Genomic DNA, 12,391 nt, shown 5'->3' on the forward strand with positions numbered 1-12,391 from the left:
TCGAAGGAAGAAATAAGGCCTTGTGTGTATTGTACTCATTTGGTTTCAGTATAACTTTTGTTTTTAAAAAAATTATAAGCGTCTAGTATTTGAAATCGCAGGGGAAAATCTTTGATGGAACCAGGCGCTCATAACAACTACAGTTTGGTCCCAGAGAATTATCGCAGATTAAAAGAGATGTGCTAAGTAAATTGATTTTTTTTTCTCCTGAATAAACAATAGATTTTATGAAAACGTCGTCGGCGTTATCTATAGATTTTTATAAATATCGAAAGCTTATAATTTCATTCAATTAATAATTTTCATCATGCAAATTGAAGTATAACAAATAAATTACAATCCTATCTGTTTTATTTTTATCTTGATGGTTATTTTTAGAATAATACACCAAATCACACTACAAAATAAATTGTTGACTGTTATATATGTTATCGAGTTTAAAGATTTATAATAATATCTATGGAAATTAACTTAAGAATACACTTCAAGTCATATAAAATGTAAATGATAAAATCTGCAATAAAATATGAAAAACGTCATACAATTTATGATGAATGTATTTTAATATAATCTGGATGTCAAAATTTCATCAAAAACATTTTAAAAACCTTTTAATGAATGATTAAGATTTGCAATCATAAATAATTGACAAATAAGTTGATGAGTTTTATTGAAAATATATATTTCTGTTGCTAAACTTTTTATTTGATGATTTCATAAAGTTTATTGGCACATGGGAGGTTTGGGAGAAGGACAGAATTCCGAAATCCAAAATCCATAAAGCCCAAAATCCCGAAAACCCAGAATCCCGAAAACTTAAAATCCCGAGAACCCAGAATCCCAAAAAACTAAAATTTCGAAAACCCAAAATCCAGAAAGGCCAAAATCCCGAAAATAAAACAGAAAAAATAAAAAACTCTTCAAAATTGTGTTTCACTGAAATTTTAACTGAAACATAAAATTAAGACCAATTAAAAAACAATTTAAACATACAACCAACTTAAACATACAAACCAACTCTTTTTGTGTTTACACTCATTGTTCGTGAAAATAGAACTGGTAAATCAGAGCTAACAGAATTTAAACAAATGAAAAAAGTCGTGGTTACATTGATTTTACATTCGATTAACGAAAATAACGATGTTGCAAGTGTGCTAGCCAAACGGTTTTTTCCTTCAAGAAATACACTAGCCCAAAAAATTAAAGGAACAAAAAAAAATCGTGATTTTTTTTATTGATTTTCGATAGGCTGTATCTCAGTAAAAAATGATCGCATCATGTTTTACATGCTTTTTATTTTGTCATTATGCGATCATTTTTAGTGAGATACAGCCTATCGAAAATCAATAAAAAAAATCACGATTTTTTGTTGTTCGCTTAATTTTTTGGGCCGCTTCATCCAAAATACTTCTGTGAATACCGCGCAAAAAATCCCATGCTTTGTAAAGTAAAGAATTATTTTAGAATATAATTTGAACACTTATTTACCTGTAGTTGACATTATTTAGAAAAATTATAATTTTGACGATATTTTTCAAAAGTTCAAAAATTTTACCTCAAAATTTACAAAAACTCGAATTTTCATAGTTCCTAAAAAGCACGAAAAAAATTTTTTTTTTTTAAATCCAGAAAAGGTCGATTAGAAAACACTGGTCAACAAGGTTTTTGTTACAGACACCAACATATACTTTTCTATAGGTTTTTTGGGTGCTGAGCTCGAATCCGAAGTCAGAACAATTCTACCACATCACGTTTTAGATATAATCCCGTTAGAAAATCAAAAATGCCGCTTTTTTACCATGTTTTCGAGATTATTTCTTAGCTTTTGGTTATTTGTTTTAAATAAATTTGTAACGGTTTCTAATAGAGCTAAATCTTGTCTTTCTAAATCCGTTTAAATCTTTTAAAAATCTCTTATATTCTTTGAGAAATCTGAAATTGAAATCAACGTGTTTGGTATATCTCATATTTGTTGACCAGTGTAATTTAACTATCTCTTCAAATCTGTTTTTAGTTTAATTAAATTTATAATCAGTTATGTTCCAGAAGTGTTCAAACATGACGTTGCGAAATGATAATGTATGTACCAACACATGGACACGTGATTGAAGTTACACTTGTTTCTCATAGGCAGGGCTACCTAAGTAAATTAAAAAAAAAGAGGCCACAAAACCACAAAAGAGGACTTCGAGCCAAATAGAGGCCTAAATCAAAAAGAGTTTAAACTAAAATAAAATACATGACAGTACATACTAGCAATAGGAAATGAATAAATATAAACTAGGTTTCATACTTTAAAATGTTTCAAGTAAAGCCATTTCCTTTTTTATGCATATCACCCAGAGTCGCAAAAAATTGCTGATATACTTTTAGTAGCTAAAAATTCTGAAAATAAAATTCAATTTGAAAATTCAATGTGAATTTTAATATTCTAAAGGAATTTGTTTAAATTCAATCGCTCCACTTAAAATAAAAATAATTTGAATAATTTTTTATTATTTTTGTTATTTTTTCTTCGTTATCACCTTAGCACATTTCAACTTTACCAATCCCCAATTAAATTAATTTTTTTATATAGGTAATTTACGCGCACTCATAATATGTTAGCACCCATCAAACTATGTTAGCGATGTACATTTGTCTTAAATGTTTTGATATTGAATTTATATATCTAATTGCCAATTATTTTCTATTATTAAATAAAATATCAAAAAACCGAAAATTATGTTTCTTCAAAAATTTAGAAACATGCAAAAGGGATCAAAATTGGTTAGCAGCCATCTTTTAATGGACAACGAAATAGACGAAAAAAACTTTCACTTATCGGTTCATTTTTCATCAGGTGTATTCAAACGTAAGATATTTATTTTTTTTTTTTTAATAAATAAATAACTATAATTTTGTTTTGTATAACTAAATTTATCTACTCTAGATACTGATAGTGTTCGTGTGATTTTATGCAAGCAATTGCGTTATGTTTGGGATGCCCAAAGCCAAACATTCATCAAACTTACAGGTCTGGATGTTGATATTCCAAGCACATACTTACATCATGTCCGTGGCTTAACTGCTCATGAACAATTTGCTAGACGCATAGTTTATGGTTTGAATGAAATTACAGTACCATATAAAGGAGTTGTAACATTGCTATTTCTGGAGGTCCTTAATCCGTTTTATGTATTTCAAATCTTCTCTGTGATCCTTTGGTTCTCCTATAATTACTATTATTATGCTGTTGTGATAATATTTATGTCAGCATTTGGAATAACTATGTCAATCATTCAAACTAAAAAGGTTTGTCTGTGTTATTGTTATCCCACTTCTGATTCTAATATTCTTTTTTTTTTCAATTTTCTTTTTAATAATAATAATAAAGAATCAAGATGCACTTTATAGCACAGTTCAAAATTCTGATTGTGCTCAAGTATTAACCGAAAATGGAGATGTCAAAGATATAAAAACCAAATATCTAGTACCAGGTGATATTATTGAAATACCATCAACGGGTTGTACTTTGCAATGCGATGCTGTATTACTCTCAGGAAATTGTATTCTCGATGAATCAATGCTAACAGGTAGGTTTATTTTTGTTAATGTCTACGATGCTGTTGCGCTTTTGCTACCAGTTAACAATTTTGCTTTTATATAAAGCTTTATAGAAGCAAAGTTATAAGTCAAGTTGGGATTGTTATTATAAATAAAATTTTTGCAGGTGAAAGTGTTCCTGTTACAAAAACTCCGCTACCAATTAAACGTGATTTGATATTTGAAAAGAAAGAACATAGCCGGCATACACTATTTTGTGGCACAAAAGTTATCCAAACCCGATATATTGGCTCGGAAAAAGTGTTGGCAATTGTTATCAATACGGGTAATATCACTGCCAAAGGCGGATTGATTCGATCGATTCTCTATCCTCCACCGGTTGATTATAAATTCGAACAGGATTCATATAAATTTATTGCAATACTTGGTCTGATAGCATTTGTTGGATTTTTCTATACACTTATTACCAAGGTATTTTCTTGGAACTTTTAAAACATCTCAACCTTATTACCTATTCGTTTCATTTTAAGATTCTTCGAGGTGTGGATGCTGTTAAAATCGCTGTGGAATCATTGGATTTGATAACAATTGTTGTGCCTCCAGCGCTTCCAGCTGCCATGACTGTTGGTCGCTTTTACGCCCAGCAGCGTCTTGAGAAAAAGAATATATTTTGTATATCCCCACGATCGATAAATGTCTCTGGGAGTATCGATTGTGTTTGTTTTGATAAAGTTTGTTTTTCTAACAATGTTTTTTTTTTAAATTATTTTGTTTAAACTCGATTTTTCTTTTTTGCCTAAAATACAGACTGGAACTCTGACTGAAGATGGTCTGGATATGTGGGGAGTGGTACCAAAATCACAAACCAACTATTTTCAAATTGCTCTCAAACAAATTGATCGATTACCTGTTGACCATTTTCTATTTGGTATGGTAACTTGTCATTCGATTACTATAATGAATGGTGAGAAAAAGGGTGATCCCTTGGATCTTAAGATGTTTGAATCAACTGGATGGATTTTGGAGGATGCCAATGTACCTGATGGCAATAAATATGACTTGCTATTTCCCACTATTGTGCGGCAGCCTAAATCAAGTGAGTACCTATTTTTAATATTATGTCATTTTACATATTTTAAATTAAAACAAAAAAATGGAAACGTCACGTACAGATAGAGGGCTTGAAATTATGATCGCAAGTAACAATTTTGCTTCTATTAAGCCTTACAGAAGCTACGATTGCATTTGTAAAACTTTATAGAAGCAAACTTGTTAGCTGGGATGTCTAAGAACAATTTTAAATTTGAAAAATCTTGTTAAATATTATGTTAACTTGGCACATAAAAAAAAAAAATTATCACTTATAAAAACTTTAGTAAGCGAAAGTAAATTTTATTTTACAGATCGAGTTAGCACGGATAGCATTGAAGAAGAGATCGAAGATTTTCACAGAGGATCCGTGGACGACCTTCTAGCTGATGTAGGTGGATCAAATGACATCGGTATTGTGCGAGAGTTCCCATTTACATCAGCCTTGCAACGAATGTCTGTGATCACACGTCGCCTAACCGATAATCATTTCAATGTTTATTGCAAAGGCTCCCCAGAAATGATTCACACCTTGTCCGATCCTTCAACCATTCCGGACAACTATTTCGCCCAATTGGATGTGTATGCTCAGCAAGGTTTTCGTATAATAGCTTTAGCTTACAAGCCATTGGAAAAGAAAATGACATATCCAAAGGTGCAACGAGTCGGTCGTGATAAGATTGAATGTGATTTGGAATTTTTGGGTTTTGTGATATTGGAGAATCGTTTGAAGCCCGACACAACTGAAGTCATTAAATGTCTGACATTGGCGAATATTCGAACGATCATGGTAACAGGGGATAATATTTTAACAGCCTTAAGTGTGGCCAAAGATTGTGGCATTGTGGGAAAGAAACAAAGTGTAATAACAGTCAATACGAGAATAAGTGCAGATAATCCTAATAAACACGAGCTCTATTATAATTTGATTGGTGCTGTTACACCCAACGAGCCAGCACAAAATGGCAATGGTGATATTTGTTCACTCAACACTCACAGCAGTAGTATTGGCAGTTTAGAAACTTGTGACACATGGACACATAGAGATGTTGAATTGGGATTGACAGATCTAACACCAACTGCTGAAACCAATGGAAAATCGATATTTGACGAGAAGAAAATGTTTCCCGATTTGCCAAGTAATAATTATCGTTTTGCCATGGTTGGCAAAACATGGTCCATAGTTCGTGAGCATTTTCCCGAGTATGTGCAACAGTTTGTGACACGAGGAGCGATTTTTGCTCGCATGTCACCGGATCAGAAGCAATCACTTATTATGGAATTACAAGAAGTCAATTATTATGTGGCCATGTGCGGTGATGGGGCAAATGACTGTGGAGCCCTCAAAGTTGCTCATACTGGCATATCGCTGTCTGAGGCAGAATCGTCGATTGCATCGCCTTTTACATCACGCAATCCGACAATTGCTTGCGTACCAAATGTCATACGAGAAGGTCGAGCTGCTTTGGTAACGTCATTTGGAATTTTTAAATACATGGCCGCCTACTCACTAGTTCAATTCATATCTGTATTGATTCTTTATTCGATTGATTCAAATCTTACGGACAAACAATTTTTATATATTGATCTTGGCCTTATATCAATTTTCGCCTTCTTCTTTGGTAAAACCCAGGCTTATGATGGGCCACTTGTTAAACAGCCACCACTCAATTCTCTTATATCAATTACACCCATGGCTTCCATTATTCTCCATTTACTTGTGGTGATTGCCTTTCAAGTAGCCGGTTGGTTCTATTTACTCAATCAGAGCTGGTTTTTCCCCTTCCAACCCGATCCCGATCCGGAAGGCAATCATTTGGGATGTCTGGAAAATTATACAATGTTTGTCATATCGTGCTTCCAATATATTATCTTGGCATTTGTATTCTCCAAAGGCGCACCCTATCGCAAGTCAATCATATCCAATATACCATTTTGCTTAAGTCTACTCGTTAATTTGTCATTTGTTATCTATATGACTCTCTATCCGGCACAATGGTTAATTGACAGCTTTGAGCTTGTAATGCCGCCTGATCAAAATTTCCGTTACTTATTGATTATCTATGGTGCTGTCAACTTTATCATCAGTTTAATTCTCGAAGCTGTGGTTGTTGAGTATTTGTTATTCAAAAAAATACGTCATCATTTCCATAATATCGAAAAATCTCATCGTAAATATTTGGCTATCGAAAATGAATTACGAAGAAATACAAAATGGCCGCCGCTCTCTGATTTTTCAAATGTCATTTCCAATGAATATGACAAACCATCACCAACTTCATACGCCGAAATTAGTGCTGAACATCAAATTGACATGAAAGCACCAGAAAATAGTGTACTTAATAGCTTCTTTGATGTGGTTAAAGTTGGTCCCAATCAACATGACAAACAACAAGATGCTGATGAAAATATGAGTTTGTCTGATATTTATTCGGAATCATGTTACGAATCGGCAATTAATGAAGAAACTATTTTCGATGGATTCTCTTCGGAAAACGATAATAGTTTGGCTTGTAGCCAACAAAGTATAATGGATACAAATTCTTCGTCAAATAATATACGCTTTGCAAACAATATTCATTCCTTAGCAGCATTACCATCTTCTTCGCAAAGTTCATCGCCTTCACCTAGATTACCCCTGTCTTTGCCAATTTCGTCACCTACTCCACCACCTCCCCAATCACAACCACAACTGCCGCTTGTCACAAATGATTCCTTGCAAACTCTCCAACTTCTCAATCATAATAAATTAATAAATTTTTCGCCGGTGGTGCCGCCAGTATCGTCGAATAAAATTGACTTTGACTATAATCAGCAGAATTCCGACTCGTCATCGCCTTTTACTACTAATATAAATATCAATACAAATACAAATAATCCAGCAGCATCAATTCAGCCAATTCAGCCAACTCAGCCTGAGTTAAATTTAGCAAGTATTCAATTTAAAAAATCATTTCGAGTGGAAAGCTGAAATCTGCTGCCACGCAAATTTGCGCATTTCCTACGTTGTATTATTTATTTGTTATAATTTATGTATGTAATTTTTAGTATATATATGTATATGTATAGCATATCTTATTTTTTTTTCTTCTTCTATAAAACAAAACTAAAAAAAAAAAAATAGACAATAGGAAAAAATAATTCGAGTTTATTATTACGCATGGTTAAAATTATAAATATTACAATATTTTTATTGTTGAGTTAATTAAAAAAACAAAAATAAAATTCCTAAGAAACTAGTTACTTTATTGTAGAAAACACATGATTTGTAAAAGAGTGTTAGTCTCTAACTAACAATGGAAACTATAATGGAAAATAAAAATACGATTGTACTTAAAAATAAATTTATTATTTAATACGCGCAATAGTATTTTTTTTAGTTTAAATATTTAATAAAATCCATTTTTTGTTTTTTTAATAAAATTAAATTAAAATTAAACAAAACAAAAAAATTGTTTCAGAATCGTAAATAAACGCACAAACAAATATTTTCTTTGAATAATTGTTCCTTTTCTTTATTAATTTTTGATTGATTCTTTTCAAAAAAAAAAACTTGAACAATAGTATCAACCAGTGCCTCAAGTTGCTACGACTGTATATACATAAATCGATTACAATGCAATAATATAAAATTAAAAAAAAAAAAAAACATTTTTTGCAAAAATATTTATATGCATACATTTTACGTTGTAGAAGAGAAAATAAAAAAGAATTGCATGCTTTAAGGATAGATACCAAAATAATAATAATAAAAAACAAAAAAATCATATCCCATTCTTTTATTATATAAAAATATATTTATATCGAAAAGAAAGAAAGGAAAAGGAAAAAAATTAAACGAATAACAGTTGATTACAGAAGCAGTTTACCATAAATTTTCGTTTAATTTTAAAGTTATTACAAAAAAAAAAAGAAATAAAACAAAATACAAAACTTATCGAAATACCAGAAAACTCCTATTGTAAAATCTTATTTGTATTATATACGTATATATATTATAAAAATTTTTTCAATTATAATTATAACAGAAAACGAAAACGAAAACATATATATTTCAATTTTTATATATAAATGTTTACTTAATTTTCTTGTTATTTTTATTTCATTTTTTTTTTGTACTTTTATTGAATGACCCTTTTGATCCTATGATGTTTTTTTTTTATTACATTTTTGTGTATACAATTTTTTATATATCTATAAATATTATCTATGAATTTTATTTGTTTCATTATATTTAAAAACCAATAGCAGATAATTTGTTTAGAAAAAGAAAGAAAACGTAAATGAAATATTATTGATTAAAAAAAAATTAAAACAAAAAAAATCTATGATAAATAAAACTGAATTATTTATTGTGAAAAGCAAAAATAGTTCAGAGTGTACTGAAGGAAAAAAATATTAGTCAAGTTCTAACAAAATTTAAGATAAATAAACAAAACAAAAAATGAGCAAAACAATTTACCATATATCACCAAGATACAAGAATTTATGTTTATTCTATCGAAATAAAAACAAAACACACAAAATCTTTCTAGTCATTATTTTCTTGTTTTTTTTTACATTTCAGCAACCAGACCTCAAAGAAACTTTTGACTTTCAGTTATGAATAGAGCTTAAAGAGACATTTCTTTTGATGTATCTCTTGTTGGATTTGGAGGACTTTTTTTTAAAATGCATCATTTTTAAGCACTTAAAAGCTTGGCAGTCAAAGGGTTAAGAGATACCTTTTCCAAAAGTCAGAATTTTACACTTAATTTTTAATTTCAAATCAAGTTATTTCAATGAATAGTTTTTGAAATAATCGAATTCAAAGTCAAAAATTGTAAAAAAAAAAAAGCTTAGAAAAACACATTGAATACTATTTTTGTTAAGACTGTCGATTTTAATACAAAATTGTTTGATAAAGTAAATTGCCCAAATTGATTTCTGATCAAACACTGAAAACCGCATGTTTCTCTTTCTATGCCTTATACTTTTTGAGAAAATTGAAAAACACGAAAACTACTTTTTTACCTGATTTTTTAATTTTTTAGTGTTTTCGATAAATTTGGCATTACAGTGACACCATTAAAAAGGTAGGGGAAGTGGGGGCAGACCACCTATGGGGACAAGACAGTTTTTGTACTATGTTTAATGAAAAAAAGTAAAATTGGCAACACTTGCAATATAAAATAGGTGCCTTTTGGTATGATCGATCACGACTGTAAGTTTTAGCAAGTTCAGTTGAGACGCCGCGCCGTAACTCTTACGGTAAATTTTGTGATTTTTCAATAAATTGTCATAGTTCTGTTGCATTTTTAAAACTTTTGACTTTTCCTTTTTTAACACTCTGTAGACACAAATCTTTTTTGTGACGTGATAGGCACACGGGTGCGAATTTGGTTTATACTTTTTCATGTCGCTAGAACTTTTTTCAGTCACAATATTTTATAGAGAATCAAGTATGAAATTGATGTAGAATATTCCGAAGAATTCGAATATTGTATTCACAATTAAAAAAAAAAAATATTTTTACCCTTATAAAGAGACTTTTTTGTGACCACTTTTTTGAAAAATCGTGATTTTTTTTATTTTTGTACTGCCAAATTCGCACCCGTGTGCCGACAGAGGGTTAATAATAGAAAGTGAATATTCAAAAGTATTTTCTGCGAAAGAAGAAGTCATAAAGATAAATTTAAAAAAAATAATCTAGAATACAAGATATGATATGACTGGGGCAAGACCGCCCATGGGCGAAAATGGAAACTTTGGTAGCTAAAAAAAGTGAAAAAGGAAAGTCACCGTAAAAGTTGCCAAAAAGCTAAGTGACTGGCGTCAAATAATACTGTAAGTGATTATTCTGATAAAGAGGACCTTGCAGACAGTATTTGTATCCTCTGCCATCAACTGTTTTCTGGATCCAATCCAAAAGATCATTGGATTAAGTGCAAAATGTGTACCACAAAGCTTGTGCTAGAGTGAGAACTAATGAAAATATAACACACGTGTGTTATTATTGCAAATAGATTGCATTTAAAGAAAAAAAAAAACGGAATTTCAACCAACCAAAACCAACGTTTTTTGTTTGATGTTTTTCAAAACTTAAATATCTTTTGTTCAATATTTTTTTTTTTTTTAATAATGAAAGTTTCTACAAAAAATAATAAACTAAATGAATAAAAACTTTATTTTATTTTTAATTAAAAGATGTTTTTTAGTGGTTTTTAATACAGTCAAACACTAAAGGGGCGGTCTTGCCCCCACTTCCCCTATTTGATATTTAATACATAAAGTAAGTTGAGAGCTTTGTGTATCTCCAAGAAACACACTAGACACCTCTCCAGGCAGGCGACAATGTCAATAGCTTTATCTAAAAAGTACCTTGCATGTCCCGCTTCGCGGGTTTTCAGGATTTTAATTTTACTTTTTGGGATCTCTGGCCCGCTCACGCAACTTCGTTGCTCCGCTTAGGGTATGTAAAGTAGCCAGGCAGACGCCAATGCCAACAGCGTTTTTATTAAAAGTATTTTGCCTGGTCCCCTTCTCCAGAAAAGGAACTAAGCCCCCATCAACAATAACATCAACGTGCAATAAAATTTCTTCTTAAAAAAAAAGGAGTTTTCCTATTCCTCAATTCTCTCAAAAACTAGACGGCATAGAAACGTATGGTTATCAGCGTTTGATAAGAAATCAATTTAGACAGTTGATTTTATTAGAAAATTTTGTATTGAAATCCACAGTCCCTACAAAAATTGTATTCAATGTAATTTTTTTTAACTTTTTTTCCCAAATTTTGAATTTGAAATCGATTATTTCAAAATCTATATATCAAAAAAACTAGATTTAAAAATTAAAATAGAGTGTGAAATCCTGGCTTTTGAAAAAGGAATTATTCATAACTGTAAGTGTTACCGTCATTTAATTTTTTTTTTTTATTCTGAGTTTTTTTTTTTAGATTTTTTTTAGAAAGTTGGGTTATCCTGGGCAAACTAACCACAGTGCAAAACCAACAATTTTTACACTGAATAAAACAAAATTATGTTTTGTGATTTTAGAACTAAGGGTGTGCCAGAGAAAAAAAATCTTGGGCTATCCTTGGGCAATCGAAACTGGCAGGTTTAAAAATAAAAAATAGCATTTGGGGGTGCCAACTTCACATAGCCATGGAAAGGCATATTCATTGTGAGCACATATCTGTAAATCAATACTTTTTTCGAGGCCTTGATCAAAATACCTGCTTCCGAATTTAAGAAAAAATAAAATGCACTACTGCTCAAGTTGCTTAAATTTTTAAGACTTTTTATATAGAAATTTTGGAAATGTAGATATACATACATATGTATGTATATAAAAACAAAAAAAAAAATAAATAAAAAAACATAAAATTCGTTTTTTAAAAGAATAAAATCTTTAATCAAATTGTCTTCCAAAACAAGTATGCAGTTTTATTTGATATCTTAAGGTGCATTTTAAGAAAAAAAAATTTCAAAATCGTTAGAGCCGTTTTTAAAAAAACTAATTTTTTATATATAATTTTTTGGAAAAAAAGTTTAAAACAAAAATTGGTATGCCATTTTGTAGAAATCACTGATCAACATCTAAAATCAAAATTTCAAAAAAACCAATGTCTCGTTTTCGAATAAGTAGTTTCAGAGTAAATCGAATTAAAAAAAAAAGCAGGTACCGTTAATAATGATTTTCAAAATAAAATTTTTTTATTGAAACATAGACCTTTTCTTTAAACTTATATTTGAATTTTTTTAAAACAATCGTTGGA

General features: G+C 30.3%; 1 protein-coding gene across 3 annotated transcripts in view; it reads left to right on the forward strand.

Annotated features, from left to right (window-relative positions):
- The window catches only part of LOC129920481 (polyamine-transporting ATPase 13A3), a 31,448-nt gene extending 22,279 nt beyond the window's left edge, over positions 1–9,169 (forward strand). For all 3 annotated transcript variants that reach the window (XM_056001708.1, XM_056001706.1, XM_056001707.1), the window contains exons 3-9: positions 2,745–2,854; positions 2,933–3,294; positions 3,377–3,575; positions 3,713–4,017; positions 4,077–4,277; positions 4,354–4,642; positions 4,950–9,169. In XM_056001708.1, coding sequence (XP_055857683.1) covers positions 2,745–2,854; positions 2,933–3,294; positions 3,377–3,575; positions 3,713–4,017; positions 4,077–4,277; positions 4,354–4,642; positions 4,950–7,606 — 4,123 coding nt within the window. In that variant the 3' untranslated portion in view covers positions 7,607–9,169. The remainder of the gene's footprint in view (positions 1–2,744; positions 2,855–2,932; positions 3,295–3,376; positions 3,576–3,712; positions 4,018–4,076; positions 4,278–4,353; positions 4,643–4,949) is intronic.
- The last annotated feature ends 3,222 nt before the right edge of the window (positions 9,170–12,391 follow it).

This window comes from Episyrphus balteatus, chromosome X (assembly GCF_945859705.1).
Source record: "Episyrphus balteatus chromosome X, idEpiBalt1.1, whole genome shotgun sequence".
Classification (NCBI taxonomy): Eukaryota; Metazoa; Arthropoda; class Insecta; order Diptera; family Syrphidae; genus Episyrphus; species Episyrphus balteatus.